This window comes from Poecilia mexicana, unplaced genomic scaffold (genome assembly GCF_051168715.1).
Source record: "Poecilia mexicana isolate PSO_F unplaced genomic scaffold, ASM5116871v1 scaffold_20, whole genome shotgun sequence".
In the NCBI taxonomy this organism is placed as follows: Eukaryota; Metazoa; Chordata; class Actinopteri; order Cyprinodontiformes; family Poeciliidae; genus Poecilia; species Poecilia mexicana.
In genome coordinates, this window is record NW_028263389.1 from 13,024,843 (window position 1) to 13,048,305 (window position 23,463).

General features: G+C 39.1%; 1 protein-coding gene across 1 annotated transcript in view; it reads left to right on the forward strand.

Annotated features, from left to right (window-relative positions):
• oxsr1b (oxidative stress responsive kinase 1b) overlaps positions 1-23,463 on the forward strand; it is a 45,069-nt gene that overhangs the window by 5,444 nt on the left and 16,162 nt on the right. The window contains exons 2-4 of the mRNA XM_014992461.2: positions 5,701-5,813; positions 11,966-12,074; positions 18,630-18,771. Coding sequence (XP_014847947.1) covers positions 5,701-5,813; positions 11,966-12,074; positions 18,630-18,771 — 364 coding nt within the window. The remainder of the gene's footprint in view (positions 1-5,700; positions 5,814-11,965; positions 12,075-18,629; positions 18,772-23,463) is intronic.

The window sequence follows — 23,463 nt, forward strand, 5'->3', positions numbered from 1 at the left end:
GGTGAAATCAGACCAATGCGCCATTAATCTCATGCCGTTTTCATAGCAGTTCTGTGCAGAAAAGTGCTTTTAAATCGGCTGCTTGGATCCCGACTCCCAAGCGCTTCCCTTTAACAGCAATGAAACTTAAAAGATTGTTTCACAAAAGATGACCCTGTAACTTATGTGTTTACTTGACTTTCGTGGGTGAGGAAAAGAACGCTCAGTCAGAGATTACAATTAGGTGTGCATAAAAGTTAATTATCAAACCTAGCTCCTTGAAAATAAATAAAAGACGTTTCTTTTAATAAACTCTAAATAAGTATTGATTATTGCAGCCTCTAATTCAGTAAATGACTATCCCAAAGGCCATATAACTATTTAAATTATGAAATTGGCCTAAGTTCTTCTACATTATTGATAAACATGCATTATTAGAACACAGTGTGCGGCTCTAGGTTAAAATATGAAACATGCATCAACAAGGTAGCTAGTAAAAGAATCATTTATTGTAGCCAATTGAAAATAACAATGAAACACTGAAGCTTAATTATTGTTCCAAAAATGTTGCCCTGATTATAAGTCTTGCAGGATTTGACCTGCCTAGCCCTTCAAGACTCTGGATTTGATCTGCACTGTAAAGTGCTAAAGATGTTCCCATGACTTTTGTGCCAGGAAAAATGAGTCAAGCTGCAGAGTTAAAATCATAGAAAGTGAATACTGATCCATTTTGGTTCGCCTCACACTGTTTAATACAAGTGACAAAAATACTCATTATGCGTCATCCAATACGTTTCCCCTGAAGACGAGTTATCTGCAGCGTTGCCAACCACTTGTCTTTCTTACACAGAACCTTTGAGTCGGATTAGAAATGTCTCCATTATATTTCATCATTGTGAGCCAAATTACAGAGCCTGGGCCGGCGACAGATGTTTTCATAGACTTGAGTTGCGTTTTGTGTGCGGAGTGGAGCCCATTGCTCTGACCAACAATGCTGTTGTCACTCAGCTTTTTAAAAATAATGCTGCCTCATTCTGTTTAGGTGCGCTGATGTGACGCCAACCTGCCTCCTCTTTTTGGTCTGTGTGAAAAAGGCCATTGTTGCTCGAACTCCCCTATCTTACGGACCATCTCTTCAGGTTTATCATTCTGGTTTCCTTTCATTGATCTCTATCAGTGCTTTGCAGCAAGACTGCAGCTCTAAATGCACAGACCTTGCAACACCTACAGTGCAGACCACTTTTGTTGGCATTAAAATAATGTTTTTTTTTTGTGTGCTTTGTTTTATTGCTGTAGCATAATAATAAAATCCAACTTCTCATTTACATGCATTTTTCCGCTAGTAAAAAAAAATTGCTAATTAAGCTGGAAAGACAAGAGTCACTGGTGGTGCAGTGATTTTTATTTTAGACTTTTCAGCATGTTCGCTTTTGGACAGAGGCCTGTGTGTGTTGCTATAGAGTTCTGGTTCATCCTGTGTTTCACACCTGAATTTTGCTCTAGACCTTTCTTAGCATTGCTGAGCAATATCTCTGTAAGTGTGTGCGTCTGTGTGTGTGTGTGTGTGTGTGTGTGTGTATGTGGGGTGGGATTTCTTGTGGTGGAAATTATAGATTCGTTGAACTGCGTGAACCTGTGTGTGCTTTGTAATCCTCCCATGAAATTCTATCTCTTATAATAGTCATTAAGTGCCTCCTTTGAATGCGTTTGCTGAGCCAGTATATGATTTTATTCTGTTCATTATTCCTGTGGGTTATGCTGTTTACCCGGACAATAGGCTGCGTTAAAAAACAAAACAAAACAAAAAAAAATCAGAATAACAGGACCGCAAACTGACGACTCCCCAAACACCAAACACGTTAGCTGGGTTAAACCCTCACCAGAGGGCACTGAGGCTGAAACGGTCAAGAACATTGTGGCTGTTGTGCTCCAATCATGTAGTGCCAGGTTATGATACAATGTTCTCTATAGGGTTGCCATGCCAAGCACGATTTGTTTGGAGGATAACATGCTTACAGAAAACATCGGCTGCTTTTTGAAAAGATCACAATTGTTTTGGCAATGTTTCTCCAACAGATTTGTGCACGTTTGTTCACATGATCTGCAACTTTTTATGTTTCTTTTTTTTTTTCCTGAATATCTGCACGTGAGGCAGGTTTTGGCACAATTTGAAAAAAAAAGAAAAAAAAAAAAAAGAAAAAGATTAATGGTAAAATTTTAGAGCAAAAGACCTAATTTGGCAACTACTCTTTTTTTGTCCGTTATCACATATTTTTAAATTCTTAAAATTAATTTATTTTATTCTATTTTTTAAAGTAAAAATAAGAAATTGGGCCTTCACTTTGCTTTACATATAACTAAATCAAAACAGAGTGGAAGCTTTGTGTTGTGACCTTGCAGGAAAAAAAAAAAAATCAAACAAGCTATAATATTTAATGTGGTCACTATTTCACCATGAGCCAACTTGTTGTAATCTTGGAACATAAAATAACAAAGAATCAACTGTAAAGTTTTTTTTTTCCCAATTTATGTGATTAATACAGTTTAAGCATTGAATTATTAAGTATTTGGGGGGAAAGAACCTTTCTGCTTTTCATGTTGCTTTTATGTCTCTGCCAGACAGCTTTGTAGATAAGATGTTGGCCTCGATCCTGCCTGTGGTGAGTTTAGCTCCATTTTGCTTCCTTTGGCTCTGATAGAATAGCTTGATCATCTAATTTTTATATTTTTTCCCCATCTGTGAAGTTGGTATACATTTCTTAACACAATCGTCCGTGGTGTTAACCTGATACTGTATAGTGGCTGCAGTACTTTTCACACGTGTATCTTATTGTAATTCTATGTAACAAAGATATAAAATTATGGCATGAATTTGTGAAGATGTTAGAAGTTCACCAAGGGGGGCGGGGGGGTTGTGATAAGAAGAAGCAAGTCTGAGAACATAATGATGTGATTTTCGTCAGGCGCCTGCGACAGTGAGCACTGATTTCGGGAGTTCAGCTCAACTATGCAGAGCCCTGTAAGCCCAACATTCCCATTCGTTGTTGTGAAGGATTTTTTTTTTTTTTTACAACCGGTGCTACGGGGAAACAGGCTCACTGTGGTTCTGCCCCATCAGCGGCCCGTCTCCAGGTGCTCGTTTGGTTTATTTGGTCCTGAGTAAAAAGGTGCTGAAGCTGGGAGATAAATTTACAGCCCATTAGCTCTTGTCTTGATAACCCTGTTGAATGCTGCCTCGTCAGAATCAGGAGGACAGACCATTGTGATCTTCGGAAATAGGTTTTAGATTTTTCAGATATTGTTAGGGATAAATAAATTATGCTTACTCTTTGGATCTTCCAAGGAAATTGCCGTTTTATTAGATTATTTGAATCAGCAAGCATTTCTTTTTACCCCCAGCCTTTTATTTATTTATTCTTTAAATAACGTTAGCCTCTTTTTTTTTTTTCCACTGTGCTGTCTTATTGCCTGGAGTCGTATTTAATTTGATTAAAAAAAGCTGGATTAAAATGGTACATATCTACAGGGACAGCTTTATTATTTCATTAAGATCTGCAGGCTTTTTTTAAACTCCTCTTTTAAACTCCACTCCATTTTTGGACCAATTAAATCCTTCAAAAACAATGAGCACTTTGTAAATGTTTGGCTATCGCAGTTATGAAGTTAGGAAAAGCTTACTCTTGACAGTGAAGGGAGCCTCCCAGCACATTTCTACCAGAGATCCAGTGAAAACAGCCTTAAGCTCCTGGTGTTAAATAAGAGCCATGAGGGGGAAGTTAAATGACCTCACACGATGCAGAAACAACAGGCATGCCTCTCCTGCAGAGGGTTTTTATCAGCTTTTAACTCTATCAGACGGCGCTCCAAACCGAAGAGCCCGCTCTTGCAGGATTTACAAAAAGCTCCCTTCAAATAATGTTGTCATCCTTTTGTTTTGCAGCAGTAACTCCCCATGATCACTTTTTTCTGTTTAAACTTCATCAATCTTTCACCACGTTGTGGAGGAGTTTTGGCCTAACTCCTACTTGCATCATTTTTTCTTTTTTTTTTGTTCAAGATTTTCAGGCATTCTTTTCTGCACAGCTCCCTAAAGACCTCACCACAGTAGTACGATCAGGTTGAGGTCTGACCACCTTGATTCTTTTCCTTGTCAGCCATTTTGTTGTGGACTTGCTGCTGTGTTTGGCATCTCATCGTTGACTCAAATTGAGCCACATTGGAATACTTTATTAACTTGAGAGGGAAATGATGTTGCGGTATTTTAGTTTGAACATCCATCTGGGATGTAGAGATTTGACTGAGATGCGAGTAGAAATGACACTTGATTAAATGAATAAAACTGTTTCATGTTAGCAAAATGACATTAAGGATGCTTTTGGACTTTGGCTGGAGGAATATAGATCGATATCTAGAGGGGTTTCCTGTGATGTCTTGTGGTGCATCCTGTTGAATTAACTGAAGGAGCTCCTGTTATTGGCCACAACTTTTGTTATTAGTTAAAATGTAATAATAGCTTTAATGAAGGTTGTTCTTACTGCTCAGCAATAAAATTAAATGCACACAATTTAATTAAACTGCTTATACAGAGGTGGTCAGCCTTCATGATCTGCCATTCAAGTACATTTAATAATCAGAACAGGACCAACATCCTGCCAACCAAATGTGTAATTGATGTGCGATCAGACACTTAAGGATATATATATATATATATATATATATATATATATATATATATTGGAGGCATGTGATATATACTTATTATTTTTTCAACTGAATATTTTAAGTTGGGGCGGAAAGATCTGACCTTGAGCCTCAGACCAAAACCTTCGGGCTCCGTCTTTGATTTAGCGGAGTCACGCCTCAATCCTTATTAAATAGGATTTGGAGAAGCTGATTTATAATTGATGAACGCCGAGTTGTGCTGCTGTAGCAAACTGAAGTCGGATGAACTGTGGACAGAATTTGTATGAACCCAAGCAACAACTATGTAGGAAAGCAAAATTATTCAACGGGCGTTTCTTATTTTTAACAATTCGGACATTTGGAAACTTAAAGCTCTTTTACATTTTACAGAGGGGGTTTGCGCTTACCTGCAAGACAAACCAGCGACGCTACTAGATAGCACTTTGGTTCAATGTTGTGGCGATACTGTTTTTAGTAGAGACTGTGCATAAATATGTAGTCTGATAAGGAATGACTGCATGGATTAAAAAGAATCATTAGTGTGCCTCCGGTGCGTTATAAGTTTTAGCCTTATTTACTCAATGAAAAGTTGTATTCTAGTGTCATCCTTTGCTTCTATATACTTTTCTAACTTTACCTTTCATTACCCAGTTTGCCACATTAGTGGAGATGTTTGAGTTTAAAGACAGAGGTTGCAAACAATTTTTTTTTTCTTTTTAAGAGAAAATAGTTTGAGAAAATTATGCAAAGGGGGATTCTAGTTCTCAAACACCTAAGACTCACCAATCATCAGAAGCATCAGTGCGTCTTACTGTGTTCTGGATCTTGTCACCTCTCTCAGCCGATGTGGAAATCTCACTTTCAGTGAGCTACGGCGTCTTATATTAAGTGTTGGAATAAAGCCGTTAAACGTTTTCATGAGATCCCGTACCATATTTGTATTAAACAACTCTCTGCTGGAATAAAAGTAAGTGAAGAATTATAAGGCTGTTTTTTTTTTTTTTTTTTTTTTTTTTTTTTGTTTTGTGTTTCCCCCAGGGAGTGGAGCCACAGCAGTGGTCCAGGCAGCCTACTGTACACCCCGAAAGGAGAAGGTCGCCATCAAACGCATCAACCTAGAGAAGTGCCAGACCAGTATGGATGAACTCCTGGTAAGTTGGCTCTTTTTTTTTTTTCTTAAGTCCAATTTTAGTTTTAGATTCAAGAAATCTGGTTTCTTGGTACGTGTGTGGAATTTATTCTACCCCTGCTTCTCATTACTCACTTTCTCTGGGCATGCCTCCAATCGATCCTGTCACTTTAGACACTATTCCAGTTGTTCCCTTAAAGTGGGGCTCCACTTACAGACGGGGAAACTGCTGCAGCAGCCTCTCACAGCAGCGCCTCGCTGCGTCTTCATGCCAGGCAGCTCAAACCAGTGTTGCACTGCAGGTAAAGGCGTATTTTTACTGAACGACATGCGGCTGATTTAGCTCCAGAGGGGGTGACATTACGTCCCATTTCGTAAACGCTCTTTTGCGCTTAAAAAGAATCGGATGCTTGTTTGTGGCTCCGGTTCATAAACGGCAGGCGGTTTCATCTGTATTTGTCAAACCGTCGCGCAATTAATTTCGTTAATTTCAAAATCAGTCCTTTTCATTACTTATGACTGTCAACATATGATACTGTGACTGAAGTAGGTTTGGTTTGAGGTATTATAATGCAGTAGACGTTAGATTTACCCTTCTCTTTCAGAGAAGGATGAGTAATGTGCTTTTACAGCCCTTCCAGGTACTCATCCAGAAATCCGAGATAGGATCTCACAGGAAATAAATATTGTGTAAGCCTACACGCATCCTTCGAAGATCACGGCCGGAGAAAACCGACACCCTATGCTGCTCAGTGCTCACCGGCAACACTAAACCCTTCCCCACCCCCCTTGAATCCTGCAGAATGAATCAGGGGAATGTTGCTCCCAGATTCTCGGTGGAGGAGGTCACATGGAGTACTGCGCGATCGGATTTCCTGCTTGTGGTTTTCCTCCCACAGCTCCACAGTGCGCTGGGTGCCCACTTAAAAGGCGAGGATGCACGAAATTGAAGCCAGATTGTCCCTTCCAAGAACTCCGCTTTTAAAGTTAGGCTGCAGAAAGTTTTTGCCAGAGCTTGCAAGGTATTTAGCCTCGTCTCTGAAATTCTTTGATGGTAGAGAGGCAATAGTGCATCGTCTCTCTGGGTCTACTTTTGTAGTTTTTCTCCCTTGTATGATAGCTTACCAGGCCAGTGCTCCGGAGGGATGCAGTAGAGCAGATGTTATGGGCACTTCTTTTAAAATGTAAAGTGACAATATTTAAATATCATTGCATTTATGGTGCCTGGCAAAACTTTTATACTTTAAATCATGTTAAAATGACAAGTTTGAATGTATTTTTTTGGATTTCATGTAATAAACCAACACAGAATAGTGGATAATTTTGAAGTGGGGAAAAAAGGACACATGCACTTAAAGTTTCTGAACCCAGATTAACTTCTCAGAAGTGTGATGTGCTTTGATGTCGGTAAATAAAAAGTGCAACTGTTCACCTTCAAAACTCAGCTACGTCAGTCCAACTATGTGTTGTTTTATGTTGGTATAAATCCAGCTGTTCTCTGAAGGCCTGAGAGGTTTGTTGGAGAACATTAGTGAACTAACCGCATCACGAAGATCAGGGAACACGGCAGACAGGCCAGGGAGAAAGCTGTGTTGAAATGTAAAGCAGGTTAAACTCTAAACAGTATACCAAACTTTGAACATTTCAGAGAGTGCAGTTCCATTCTTTGTTTGGTGGATATGCAGAGATTCACAACTCGGGTGTTGACAGGACAGCGATTGCAAGCCACTGTATTACAGTTTTTTCAAGACAATGAAAATAAGTTATCAGATAAAATGCAAAAAAAAAAAATAAAAATCATACTTGAGGTGAGATCAAAAGATGAATAATTAAAAATGAAAGGTGGTTGTTTAACCCAAACAAGTCTCAGTTCTCATAAAATGATTAGTCAGCATTAAAGTTGCTGACTTTAATGCAGAGTAAAAATATTGTCCTCAATCACAATTTTACTCTCCAGTCCTTATTATTGTCCGACTATAAAAAATTGCTTCTCCATTTGAACGCAAAGCGGAAGCAAATCAGGCGCTCTTTGAGTCACTAATCTGAGTCAGAGGTTGCCTAGACTACTGATGACTTGGCGTTGATGTTTTAATTTTGCCTGAAGGGCCAAATCTGCTGACACAATGCCAACCAGAATTGCCAGTTCTGCTTGAGTGTTTATTCTGGTCATTTGGTTGTCCTGGTGCTGAGAGCACTCGCTTCACCGGGAGGAAATCCAACTGCGGGCGCCAAGCGGACGCCCGTGTTGCAGGCACGCATGTTTGTCCTCTAGTCTGACGCTCTTCAATGTGCTACCAGCAACTGTAGCGGTCGGGGGGGGTTTATTACTGGCAGTCAATCTGTGGTTGGTGACAGTTTCTTGGTGATGACACTTTATATTGCATCGCTCTCTTGCTTTGTTCAAATGATGGACAGAAAAGCAACACTGTGTTCCTATTTTTAATCAGTGATGTTTTTTTTTATTATCATTTAAAAACCACTGGGCTATCTTCAGAACAATTAGTCTGTGATCGATTTTGTTTATAAATATATAATTATATATAGTCAGTACACATTGAAATATTTTTGCAGTACAGCACCTTCTTCGTTTCCAAATCGTTTTTGTGTGTGTGCATGTTTGGAAGCTGCAGAGGAATTGAGTCATGGTGGATGTGAGGCACTCTGAGTAACCAGAGGTGATGTAATACTGCTTCTATAGAGGCCTCTCTGTGTGTGTGCCATCTCTATGGTTCTGTTGCACCAGTTTGTGACCCTGCACTCTATTCAGTTTGCTACAATAGGTCATTTATTTTCCGCTCACTTTCAAAGTTCTCAGACGTGGCAGCTTTTTAATAGATCTAAAGAGCTCTGCTGTAGAAAAATAGAAGTGGGAAGATTTTTTTTTTTTAGGTTAAACTGGCTCAAAGGCTGCAGCGCTCTGTTATCGTGCACAACACGATGTTGCAACGATCGGTCAGTTTCAGTTCTGTTTATGAAAATAAACACATCTCACACACATTCAGCCCTGCTAATACTATTGTAAATATATATAAAAAAGCTGATTGTTTTCTTGCATTTGTACCTTCAGATCACATGGAACTGGAATTTTGGCTAGAAAAATATTATTAACAGTGAATAGTGTTTCTGTGCCGGATAGATGTCTGGAGATTATTGAGAAAGATTTGGTAAGGGCTGACTTTTAGCATGACCGCTCACTTTCTCAACTGGAAGCTACGAGTTTTGTTATTGACGTCATTGATATCGTAGCAGTCAGGTGATCTGTCATATAGAAATAAACATACAAGAAGCACAATAATAAAATAAATGCTACAGAAATATAGAGGAGGAAGGTTTATGTAATAAATAAAGGATGAAATTACAAAAATGAATTAAATAAAAAATGTTTGTAATGTCCCAATCGTTTTTTTTATATAAGTTTAAAACGAGAGACTTTTGTGGATAACAAATTTTTAGCAACTGAAAGAGCATTACGTGATTAAAAGGTAAATACAACAACAAATAAGCAGGTGTCTGAGTTCTTATGAAGACCTGTGAAGACACTGATGCAACGTGTGGTTGAGTTTCTCGAGATCTTGGAACATTAGACCTTAGAAATGTTTTTCAGATGATTGAAGGCTGATTTGGTAATTATCTTTACGTGTCTCTGGAGGTTCCGAGTCCATCACTACACCCAGATTTCAGGTCTGATCACTAGTTTCTTGGGTCTAAAGATGATGATTTAAGTTTTGTATTGGAAAATACATGAAATAAAACTAATGAATATACTTTAATGGAATCAAATGTTCTGTTTTTCTTTAAAAATACCTTTTTTGTGTGTGTCTAGATTGACAACAAAAGTGGGACACAGTTGGTCATTTTACATTGTCCTGATGGCCTTCACAGCACATCGGGTTACACAGGTTAATGAATGACTTTAAGTCCATAATTTAATCAGAAGATAAGAAAACTGTTTGCGGTGCGGACGTCTTTGTGTGCAGAGATGGGAGAGGTGTGTCTGGTCTACTTTCAAAGTTAGATGAAAGGGGGAAAACAACTGCTGGGAATGCCTGGGTTAGTATTCAGAGCAGTTGTGGCAGCACCCACCCATCAAACAAAAGCTGCATAAAAAAAAAAAAGAAAAAAAAAACACTGATAAGATGTGTGGGAACATGTGTTATTGTAATAAAACGTCTTTGTTTTAGTACACTGTCAAAACATCAGATTATAATGTAGGACATTTTGATTAAAAATATTATTTCCATTATTGTTTCGTAATTGTTTTGAAAACAGATTTGTTTTATTTTGAAAGAATTTGCCCCATTCTCAGTGTATATGTAAAAAGATTGGAAACTCTGCCGAATAAGCTCCGTGTTATTCCATATTTTATTTTTCCGGGTTCTTCTCCTCTCACAGCTGTCACTTTACAGCTGTGTGCGGGGTAGACCGAGAGGTCATGGTGATTTAAGAGAGAAAAGTTCAGCTTGTACTCGACCTTATTTTGTCTCGCTCCGACTTGTAGCACTCTTTAGTGCTGAATGTACTCGGAATCATGAAGTTATCTTGCTGAAGGGATTCCTTATTGAAGCGCCAGACTGAGAGCCACAGATTCAATAGTGATGACTCTGCAGCAGAACCGCTCTGCAGCTAATGCACGATGTGTGAGCTAAGCATTTATGCTGATGGAGTATCTGACTTTGATTACATGCAGTTTTTTTTTTCTCCTGGAGACGTCTATTGACTGATGTCTTTAACAAGTCTGCTTAGCTTGAGAGTTAAAATGCCTCTCAGGCCTTCAGTGCACCTGTCATGTTAAATTAATTATTTTGCACAAAAAAAAAAAAAATTCTGATATTAGGAAAAATGTGGTAACTTTCCAGAGTTGCGTGGATCCATCAGTATTAAATGATATAAAACCAAAACGTATTTGCTCATTAATAAAGTTAATGTTGTTTTATGTACACGGCTGATGGCGCAGCTCTGTAGCATTGTTTCTTTCATCTAAAAAGGTTCTGAACTTGATTTTTATTTAGAGAATAGAAAGTGAAACACAGGACGTAGCAGCATCACGCTGTGTGTTTTTACTCATGGAGGATCTGGTACACTTTAGAAAATAGATGGGCAGCTTGAGTAAAAATTACTGTAAAAACAACAACAACAACAACAACAACAAAAAATCAAAGCAGCATCTGAAAATATCACCCAGAAGTTAAAGGCTGGAGACTAATGGGTCTTTCAAATGAACACTGATGCTAAGCATGCCACCAGATTAGTCTAAAATTAGCTCAAGGACAGTAAAATCTTTGTTTTAGTGCAAGTGGTCTGCATACCAGTTCTCTCTGTTGTTATTGTGGCCTTAAAATAAACGGTGTATTTAAACCATCTAATTTCACCACCTGTGTTTTTTCTTTAGCCATGAGATCCATCATGTCTAAGTATTCCAGCACACAAACAAAAAAAAAAAACAAAAAAACAAAACCTCTTCAAATCAGTGATCCTACTGCCAAAAGTCATTTGTGTTTTCTGTCTCGAAGGAAGCTCGTCTCTCCGTGAACAACTTTTGGTTTGGTGGTAAAGTGATGAATTAGTCCGCTATGCCAGCATTACCTCAGCTCTGCTGCTTTCCAGGCAGACACGCACGCACGCACGCACACACACACACACACCTACACACACACACACACACACACACACACACACACACACACACACACACACACACACACACACACACACACACACACACACACACACACAGGCGATAACAAAGCTTTAAATCTGTTTAAAGAGCTAAGTGCTGGCAGTGTTTTTTATGCCTCTGCATAGCTGTGCATTGCAGTGACATAGCAGGCTTCTTTTGCTTACTGACGTCACATCAATCCCAAACATCACACGAAAGAAAAGCAGAAGCTTTGGTTGATTTCTCTCTTGCGGTAGTCTTACAGTGCAAAAATAAAAGTTTCCACATCTGCTCTGTTCACCCCCCCTCCCCTGTATTTTATTTTCAGAAGTATTTTTAGCATAATGCCCTGATTACATTAGATGTCATTTTCTGTACACTGTGAGAAATGTTCAGATTAAGGGTCGTCTCTGATTTCAAAATGTAAATAACTGAATGATGTCTGTCTTATGCCAAGGCATTTCAGATTACTTATGGGGTTTCTTTGAACATGGATTTCTTTGTGTTTCCTCTAACAGAAAGAGATTCAGGCCATGAGCCAGTGCCACCACCCCAACATTGTGTCTTACTACACATCCTTTGTTGTGAAGGATGAACTGTGGCTGGTTATGAAGCTGCTCAGTGGGGGTAAGTGAACATCATTTGTCATCTCATATCTGCCAAATCAAAGTTCTTGCTACTCCAAATAATGTGGCTACATTATATAATATATATATAATGCAAATATAAAATGAGGATGTTTCACTTTGCCTCGCTGGTTTTAATGTGATGATTCTTTTAGATGTCGTTCTCGTGACGATGGGGTGCCAGCCAGAGGAGCGGGTTGACTTGCTGCCTGTGATTTAACTGTTATTACAGGAAATGTGACGACACACGTTTTCATTGTGTTCCCTATGAGCTGCAGCTCTCTGTGGTCTTTAACTTGTTTCAGAGCTAATGACAGTGCAGAGGTAATAACAGCCCACATGGCAACCATGTGGCAGTGCTGCAATTACCAAGTAAAAGGAGCCTGGAGAGGAGGCCCCCGTAAGGAAGAGATCATCGAAATCAGACAGTTCCATCTATTTGCATCATTTAGTTCAGTTTTTATTTATTAAATTTAAAACATATGAGCGATACGAATCTAGTTGTGGTTTCCCATCAGTTACGAAGGACGTTTTCTCTTTTTTTCTTTTTTCCAAACTTGTGAATTTCTCAGAAATACGAATTTTTTTCTAATTTTCAGTGATAGTCAGTGGCCCTTTTATTTTGTACACATTTTCTCATGCTACAAACACAAATGATCTGTGTTTTATGTGATGGATCAAGACAGAGTAGCGCATACTAATGAAGCAGAACTAAATCGAGACATCCTTTAAGACTTTGTAATAACTGAAAGTCTGAACATGAATACAAAATGTCAAATTTCATTTGAAAAAAAGAAGAATGCTAATTCCCTCCTGCTTATGCACCACTTTGGTTTGGTCTGCCACACAAACTCCAAAACAAAGCCCGTGTGATCGCATCGCTGATGTATGAAAACTGTTGCTGGCGTTCTCGGCCCCTCCCTGCGTTAACTTTGCCCCGCTCCAACGGCTCATGCCCAGGTGGCGCACCAGGCTTACTCGCACACAAGCCCCTTGGCAGCCGCTCCGCAGCTGGGCTCGGGGCGCCGTGCCCACCAAGCGACGCTTGAGCCGACAGCCAGCCTCACAGCAGGGGCAGACGCAGCCTAAGATGGCCTTGTTCCCTCTTATCCCCATTTAACAGAAGCTCTTGATGTTGAGCTTTATTGAGTGGAGTAATTAAATGATGGCCGTGGCGACGTCTGCCATGGAAACGGACCTCGTTGAGGTCGAGTTTATAGAGCATCACTCCACAGGGTAGAGCATACCAGACTAGAGGGAGAACAGCCCCTGCCTGATTGTCCACCCTCCGACCCCATCCCGGCTTCTGTCTTTTGCTTTTTTTTTTTTTGAAAAACAGCTCAACGGTTAGCCAGACATTGCCCAGACTTTTTTTTTTTTTAAATATTGAGAATGGCAGAAAGGAGCATTCCTTCAGGTCTGATTCCCGATTTAAAAAAAGAAAGGGGGAAAAAAAATGAGTTGAACCACATTTAGATTAGTTCAGCAATAGCTTTGATTTTTGCACAGATGAGTACAAGTTGAGACTCATCAAAATACCTCATCTTGCTTCAAAACTTGCAGTTTCTTAGAACAAATGCTGCCCACTTCACTCTTTTGAATTCTTCTTCATCAAAAAAATAAAAAAAATGTAGTCTGTTTTTTTTCTTTTTTTTTTTTGCCCAGTCATATTTTCTTTTCTTTTACTTTTTCTTGTCGGCCTGTGGTGCCAAATTTTCCTCAAATTTCCACCATCTCTGCTGGAGAGAATCTTTATTTTTTTTATTTTTATTTTTTGTTTTACTTGCTAATCTTTTGAACTGGCGTTGTAGTAAGTGTTGATGCTGAACAGACCGAGTAGCTCTGTGGGCTGAGACTAACACATTATTCACTCAAATCAGTCAGCACTACCTGGACTGACCTGCTCTCTGAACAAACTCATTCAAGTCAAAACTCGCAGAGCTGAATTTCGGAATAGGCGCACTAAGGCTTTTCAGGAAATTCCTGTTGTGAATATGACATGTAAACAATAGTTTCATCAGAAGGCTCCATAGCACCTCCACTGTGTGAATTCACATCTGAGATGTAGTCACTGCATCACCCACAGAGACTGATTATGAGTCACCGTAAGCAAATGCATGCATTTCCTGGAGATCCCAGGCGGCTTCTCTTGACCTACTACCTCCTTTTTCAGATATCAGTCGGATGCCTGTTTGGAAGGATTTCAATGAAAACACATGATCCTCAGCTATTTCAAAAATTTTGACTGGTGGCTTTCACTCCGTGTCACTCAGTGCTGTAAGAGTAACTGTAAAGATCTGGGTGTTTTATACAGTGAGAATGTGCTGGTGATCAGAATAATGTTAAAACATATCTGTGGTTTATTCAGACTGTGAAACGGTGGGAGAGAGCAAGACTTTCCATAGACAACAGGGAGACGGAAAACAGCGCGTGGGTGTTTCGCTGGCATTTTGAGCTTTAAATCTCTGTCATGTAACACAGATGGATTTGAAAATTTCAAGAGTCGCCAACATTCTCTTGTCAGCACACTTCCGTTTTCGCAACGCTGGCATTGTGCCAATGGCAAACAAAGGGTGCCAATGGCAAACAAAGGGTGCTAAAAACTGTTTAGACTTTAGATTTTGTTTAAAATAAATAATGACGTTATTTTACAATGGCTGCTTTTTTTTTGTACGCAATGATGCTGCCTTTGGAAGAGCTGAAAAGACCTTGAATCATCCAAACAATTTTGACCGCGTATCTGCTCTCTTAGGGTTAAGCAATCAATACTCCAAATAGGTGCACTGCCTATGGTGCGCACTGCACATTTTAGTGATATTCTTACAAATGACAGATTTAATGCTGATATTCTAAATTGCATAGACATAAATAACAAGATAAGCATATCCCTCCTGGAAGCGTGCCACAGTTGGTTTTAACACTGTTTTTGCTTCATTTCCATTTCTAGATCTTTGACTCCATATGCCGATTTTTTTTTTTTTATAACTAAGCTGTTGCACTTTTTAATGGCTCATTTAAAAGAGGAACCATTAAAAGTCAAACTCAGTTTTGATAAAGTATTCATCGTGCATACGCTTTGTCCTCCCTGAGTGGCTTTTAGTGGTGCACATTATAAAGCAGAAACTCAAAGCTGTCAGCTGCTTTACACAACCGCAGAAATCGAATGTGATCTTGCTGTCTTCTCAATGCATTCCTCCTGATGTGATCTCAAAAGTTAATTTTCCACTTTTAGAGGGTGGCAAATAGAATTGGCCTTTCCTTTTTCCTTTATTGTTTATTTCCATTTATCTCCTGGTTTTCAGACTGAATACAGATGCTAAGCTAATGAAAATAATCTTTGCATTCTCCTGCAGTACATCGGTCTCACCCCCTCAGAAAATGATGCAACTTCACCAGAGGCTTCCTTCAGTCTGAGCCAACAATGATATTTTTACACCCTCCACGCCTTGCTCCAGTTCCTCCAATGCCCCACCCTCACTTTCCTCCTACAGCTTCACTTGGCATTCCACAAAGGCCTTTAGCGCAGTTGGCACCAGGTTTCATGTCCTTCATCTACTTCCTCATCCTCTCCTCACACCCTCCCCCCCCCCACACTCTCCCTTTGTTTCACAGCTGCCGCTCTGTTTAAAAGAACAAAACAGCTAGGAGGCGATGTTCCCGAATGAAGCTTGAAGTTCTGCCCAGTTGGAGTTTGCTTAAAATTCAAAGAAACCGAAATATTTGCTTAATCCGCCATGTAACTGCAACTATGATTTGACATTTTCCAGAGTAATTTGCATGCTCTACGCCGCTCTGCCCTGTCAGGACTTAATTTGCTTGCTGTGATTTATATAAACTCTTCCTCAAGGTTTTCGAAAGGCAGCTTTCAAATTAGGCTTGCGGGTGTCTTGCCTTTCCCATGCTGAATGAACCTTTCCACTGTTAACCCGTCGGTACGTGTCAGCTCGCTGAAACAGCCTAATGAGGCATGAGGAGTTCGATCAGATGAGTTTAATTTGAAGAGGGCTGACAAGGCTGGCATTTAGTGAGACTCCAAAGCCTGCGTCATGCTGCGTATGCTTCTGCCACTGTAAAGGGGATGTCGCTGTTTACAGTCAGTAAAAAAAAAAGAAAAAGTGTTTAGCTTGCAGAATGGCTCCTTGTTTACAGTGCCTTGTGAAAGTATTGCTTTTTTTTCACATTATGTCCCATCAGAGTGAAAAGACTTCATTCAATTCCTTCCAGGATGTTGCAATGTTTTTTTTTTCTTGTTGTTTTTTTTGTGATTGTTGTCGACCAAAATACTACCCCCGTTTTGTGACACTCTTTTGGAAAGTTGCAGTCATAGTTGCATATTTTTAAGTTTCATTTTTCCCGTTATGTTGTCTTACAAAGTTGAAATTGCCGCCCTTAATAAAGACATGATTGTAACATAGTTGATATTTAAAATGCAAGTGACGTTCAAGTATCTTCTTGAAAAAGGACACTCGATGCAACTAAAATCATGTCCAGAGGAGTTGTCAAAGTGCACAAGAAGAATGCCATTTTGGCCATTAAAGTTAACATGAACTTTATAAGCAGTATAATAAAATTCTACAGAATATCTTCAAATGTTTTTTTGTTTTTTGTTTTTTTTTTTTGCAAAAAATAACAATAATGTTGATTTATTTGTTTTTCTTGCCACACTTAGCATACATAAAAAAAGGCCAAAAGTAAAATTTATATTTCTCGTGTCATCTCACTATAGCTCATGTTGTTTCTTTGCCTCTACGTTTTCCTCCACAGCAGAAGAGATATGTGGAGTACATGACTAGACATCATTCTTGGAGGAGTTTAAATACCTTGGCACCGCATTGAGTGGGAGATGGACAAACAGATTGGAGATTTATGTGCAGTAATGCTGGCGCTACTCAGATATGTTGTGATTAAGACAGAGATGGGATGCCACAAAGCAAAGCTTTCCATTTTACCCGTCCGTCTGCATTTCAGCTCTCACCTGCAGTCTTGGAGATGTCAACCGTGCCTGAAAGCATGAGTTTATTCAAACATTGTTGAACATCTAGACTTTTCCTTCTACATTCACCACTTTGGTTCCTCTGATTGAAATCTTACCAAAATAGACAGAAGGTTATAGTTAAAACAAGTTCACGAGGTGTGAATACGTCTGCAGGCCACTGTAGCGTTTCCTCAGCCTCTCCTTGTCTGGCTCAAAGAATGCCAGATCATGAAGAATTCATTAAACTCCCCTCTAGTTTCTCTTGTTTGGTTTGTGGCCCTGCAGTGACACTATCTAGTCTCAGGTGTCCTGGCATTAATGATGCTGTAAGTGCTAAATTCTGTGCTGAAGGTCAGGATATCCTAAAATATTTAAACAAAATGAAAATCTTCAAACTCTGAGCCAGACATTGTTGGTTTAAAAAAAAAAAAAAAAAAAACACACAATGAATTTGATCCTGGAGTTTTGTCGCCTCTGGCTCATTTCCAGCTGGTGTTTGTCTGTGGTGCAGACAAACACCAGGCAGACAAATGAGGCAGCAGTCAGTGTGATGTTTATGCTGTTGTCCCAATGCAGCACCATAAAGCTGGTCAGGCAATTCACATTCACTTCGATTTCTCTGCTTTGTCTCTGTTCACCAGTGTTGCACAGTTTTCTGCAAATAGTGGACCTCTCATCAGGGGCTTCCCGTTTGTTTGCGCGGAAAGGTGCACAAAGGAAACGGCCAACTGACTTTTCAGTGGGAGTTTTCCTTTGTGAAGCTGGAGCCGGGGCGGGGGAGACATGGCGACAGGTTTAGTCAGCAGAGGCCCCCCAACCCCCCACCCGACTCTGCATTCAGTGAAGACAAAGACATCAGTTCGATTTGTAAACACAAATCTTAACCCAGAATTTAATTCATTCATTCATTACTTTTAATCTGAGTCTTGTAAATGGATTTTAGATATTATTAGCAGGAAACTTGAAAGTGACTATTACACAGTTCACAGCGGTGTTTGAAATACTTTCATATAATGATTTCAATTCTGTGTTTTCAAGGTTTGGAAAGGGCTTGCTTTCTGTATAAAGTCCTTGGACGTGCTTGATATTCAACCGGCGCTGTTTTTGCATATAGTGCAATGTGACACTTGAATAAGCCTAAATTTGCAAAATATCGTTTACAGTTGAAACCAGTAAACGATATTTACTAGGCAGGTCAGCTGAGCTGCAGAGTGTCGTCACCATAAAACTCTCCAAAACCACAGAAAGAAACTCGCTAGGCTTATCACTTGTTGTTCTTTTGAAAAAAATAAAATAAAATCGCTAGAGGAGTGTGAAAAATTGATAAGAGGATAAGTGGGGAACAGTGCTTCTTTCATTCCTACAGTTGGCCTTGTCTCTCTCTTTCTTTGGTGGAATTTTTCTAAATTTGCCGGGGGCGGGGTTTAGCTTCCAAAGCGGGTTTAGTTGATCTTGAATCTAGCACTTAATAAAGTGCATTGTTCTAAATCATCACATTTTTTTCACAGTCACATCTGTGCAATTTCAGCAACTAAAAATCTTTGCAAGTCAGGTTATGTTTTTGTCTTGTCTGTTGACCAGGCTCGGTGCTGGACGTGATCAAGCACATCATCTCACGTGGCGAGCACAAGAACGGCGTCCTGGACGAGGCCAGCATAGCTACCGTGTTGAAAGACGTGCTGGAGGGATTGGAGTACCTGCACAAGAACGGCCAGATCCACAGGTAGGCCCACTCCGGCGCCGGTGCCACGATAAACGTGACGCAGCGGCCTTTCGGCATTTCCTTCTGTGCGTTTTATTGGACTTCACCTTAGGGTATTTCAAGGAAAGTAATTTGTTCAACTGATCAATACTTCTCTATTCATCCATCTATTCTTTCATCCTATTCAAGAAGTATTGCTTTCATCCATTAGTTTGTCTCTCCATTAACATTTTTTTTTTTTTTGAGGTGCATTTATCTGTTTACACATAAGACTGAAAGCTGTAATTTCTGTGTAGATTAGTATTGAAATCAAACATGAAGAAGACATAGGAACGCTGTTTATGGACTATCTGCTGATTCTTTATCCGTCTTCGCATGTTGCTGCATCTCACTTTTACAAAGCATGTATTTTCTTGAGACTTCATGGCGGCTCTGCAGTGCCGTCAGAAAGACATTTGCTCATGCTCTTAATATAAATATTTGAATGAAAATGCAATTTTTCTTTTAGCAATTAAAGGTGTTTACAGTAATATGTTATTGTGAGGTTTGAGGCAATTAAGGATAGGGTTCATTCAAAATTAAATAGTTATTGACTGGAAAAACTGCATATACTTTGTTAAATAAACACTATTTTCCTCATGAAATAAAACAAAAGTAAATATCAAACATGTTTTTTAATGTGAAACTTATTTTGTCATTTACAATTTTATTTTCTGCAGGATTTATTTCATTTAGAAATCATTTAAATATATAAACATGAAATAAAGTAGCATATTTTTGAAGAGTTAAAGTAATTAACAAAATAAAACAAATATATGAAATAGATGCATAAATTGTGAAATAAATAAAGGTAAGCTATGACTGACAAAAAAAAAAGCTTCCTCTTAAATTAATTATTATTTTTTTTATTTCATGGAAGCATACATTTATTATTTGCCTGTTTGACCTGCTGCCTCAGGGAGGCGCTACAGGTGCATCAAAACAAAAACAGACTCAAAAACTGTTTCTTCTCAAAAGCAGTTAACACCTTTAACACTCACATGCGCTAATTATATGGTGGTTATATATGTATGAAAATTTAACTGGTTTAATATTATGAATAATTGTACGATCACCCTATTTATGTTTATATTGTATATATTTCCTACATTGCCTGCACTGTTGAAGCTGACATTAATGTCATTGTACATGTGCTCAGTGACAATAAATTCCAAATTCAGTTTATTTTATGTTAACAGTATTTTTATTTTTATTATTTAATTGTTGAATGAAACAGCTCTGCGTAGTGTCTTACTGCTATTAGGATCAACTAACAGCAGTAAGTTTTACCTGTCAGAACAAACAAAGTTAGTTTTTATATCACTTTGACTAATGAGTAAATCTACAGTCGGTGTCTGATAGGGTGAGGGTTGAAGAGGAGTTGGAATAATTATGCAGAGCTTGCAAGTTGTGACTCATATATTTTCTTTTTAAATGTTGTTTCTCTGCTGGTTTCATTGATTGTCTGTGAAATACAAGAGCAGACCGAGCAATTTCAAGCTGAACATTTGCTGCATAATTACTAGAATTAAGCAAAGTGACTCTGCTGGCTTTGGAAGAAACAGGTGGCTGAGAGAGTGGTGAATTATGAGTCACTCAGATGCGTCTCTAAAACTGATACTTTATGAAATTCTGTCAGAGGGACATTAAAAAGTGCCCTTGATTTAAAACTAATTGCTATTAATCATTCTTAATTTCCAGGAATATTAGGTAATTTGGCAGAGACGGTGCCCATCTTTAGTGATTCCCTTTAATGATTTATTCAGACTGCTTCAGAAAATGTTCTTGTCTATTACCCCCATTGTTTCTGAAACATTTTTTTTGAAGAAATTCAAAGTAATAATATGAAATGTACTAAGTAGGAAGTTAGAAATGCCCGCTCTCCTCTGTGGCGACGTAAGGAATATCGGTGTCGGCAGCATTTAAATTAGAAGGAAAACTGAAGGGAAGATTCTCTCCAGGGTGCTGCCGCCTCTGGACGAATGGTTTCCAAATCTGTGGCAATAAACTTACATTGGGAACCGAATGAAACAAATAAAAAAAGGCCAAATAAAAACAATATTGCTGCTCTTTTTTTTTTTTTTTTTTTTTATAATAAATTAGGGAAATGTCAAAAGATCATGTCTTCACCAGAGCTTTTTATCCCCAGGCTCTTGCATGTAGCTCTGATTCATGAGAAAGAAAAGTTGAGGTTGTCCCACAGAACTGAAAAGAATTTACATTGTAGCCAAGGAGGGGGGGGGCTGTGTTAGTTAAAGATGTTCCCGAGTGTCTAATCTCATATGGCGACGAAGCCTCGGCATAGGGATGAGGGAGAGCTCAGGGACTGAGGTTCCACGGCAACAAGGAGACGGGGGAGACGATGCTACATGACTTGGTCCATCTGATGCTGGACAGCCGGAAAGCAATTAGAGCCTCACCGCCTCGGATGGAGGTATTTACCACAAGGCAGTGAAGGGTTTCACCTCCTCATCATTCTCAGCAGCTTGGAAAGTCATTACTGAGAGGCCAAAATATTGACAGCAGGTGGACGTTATGTTACATGTATGAGGGCAAGAGCAGATTATTTGAGTTAAATTGAAGAAAATCACCTTCCACGCCTCAACATTCTGTCATGTTACATCCACAAACTCCAGTGTAGTTTGGGTGATTTACCAACACAAGGTAGTGCATAATTGTGAAGCAGAAGGAGAATGATGCAAGGCTTTGTCATAAAATACAAAAGGAGTGTTGCATACGTTGAGAACAGCTTGAAATGTTTTAATAGTCCTTAGTGAACTAGAACAGTTGTCTTTAGAAGTCATCAGGAAGTTCGCAGTTTTTATTTCACTTATGAATTAATCGTCTCTATGAAGGCTTTAGAGGTTTGATAGAGAATATAAGAGAGGAAATAAGACCCCACATAAACACTGCGGAGCAAAGCAGGCAGGTCAGAATGTCAATCTCTTGATGTTTGTATAGGCACAGCCTGAATTGGAAAAAAAAATAAAATAAAATCCAGAAAACCATTTTCCTCCTCATTCACAGTTAGGCAAGACTTTGTGTTGATCTATCACACAAAATCCAATTAAAATATGTTTGAATTGCTGTCGCTGTAACGTGCCAAAAGTGTAAAGGGTATGAATATCTGTGCTGTGCCTGAAAGATATTCGAACAGCAAATTACTGATATTCATTGTCTGTTAGAAGAGATGTTTGAGATGAAGGAAAGAAATCCAGCAGAATGAAAAGATCTATCAAAATGTAGTTCCAGAGGAAAGATCATTTTACGGCCATGGGGGTTATTCTTAAACAGGGGTGAGGATGGAAAAGGTTATTTTACGCCCATATATGACCCACAAAGCATCCAATAAAGCCCCTTTTACAGCCCTGTTAGGAACACAGTGAGCCTGGCACTGGGATGTAATGTCTTAGGAGGTGACCTGTTGGTGCTGCAAGGTGCACGGCTGCCAGATGAGAATGATAAATCTCCCCGACAGTTTCATACCACGGCTGTTCCCACCTGGCCGCTAGCTGGCTAATATTTCACTGTGTCATACCTTTATGAGGGCACCACTCATGTGCCTTCTCAATTCGGGCCAAAACGTAAGGATTCAGATTTAATTTGCATCAGCACATTAAAATCAATACCATCCAGCAACTGCTGTTGGAATAACTTGGTGCTGTAAGATTGTTTTTTTTTTTTTTTTTAAACCCATCTGCTCCAGCTTTTCTTTGAACTTACATGGTGCATTGTGTCAGCACCTCCTCCTCCATCCTCCTTTTCCTCTTCTGTGAATGTTAATGACTGCACAGAGTCTGCACTCTGCAGCCTTTCTCTGAGCATTATGATCTGCTGCAGTGAACCATAGGCGCCATGGATTTTTAAATGAGTGCACCAAGATTGGGTTGATCACCCTTCACTCTTCATAAATTGTTTTTTTTTTTTTTTCCTCACTTACTGTAGCATTGAGTTATAAAGCTCGAATGCACATTAAAGTAACGGTTTGTATCTGCAGAATTCCTTTTCAATGAATTTTAACAAGCTTAGAAGAAGCAATTTACCATTATAGAGAGTGGACTTGTCAACTAAAGATGTCAGTTAAAAAAAAAAAAAAAAAATAAGAATAAAAAGCATACCCAGCTTAGAAAATAAATCAAGGCAAGACTTAACTTCAAAACTTCTCACAATGTGTCTGAGCAATATGTGGTGTTGTAGGTGTGACGACTATTGTTGGCTGCTCCCACCTCGTTCTGGCCAGGAATACCACAAAAGCAGCTCATCGGAATGGTTTCCCTCCCTAAATACGTCAACATTAGCCCAACATTTTTGCAGATTAACTAAACGTTGCTAAGCTTGGTTGGTTTCTTCTTGATTAGTGTCAATGACATTTTTCTAAAGATAATGTGAAGGAACGCAGGACCTGTAACGAGTACAGTAGCACATCGTTTACGCATGTGTGTAGCAACTGTCTAAAACGTGCATATGCACCAACTCACAAGTAGTTTTCCCGTCACAGACTTTATTATCAAACCAAACTGAAAAATACTACAATCGAAATTATTTAGGTAATAAAAAACAAAGCAGAAGTTATCTATAGGGGGGCAAATACATTTCACGATGCAAATACTGCATCATGACGTTTTGCACTTTGTCTCAAGCTACTCCAACAGTATAGCTACAGTAATGAATCTA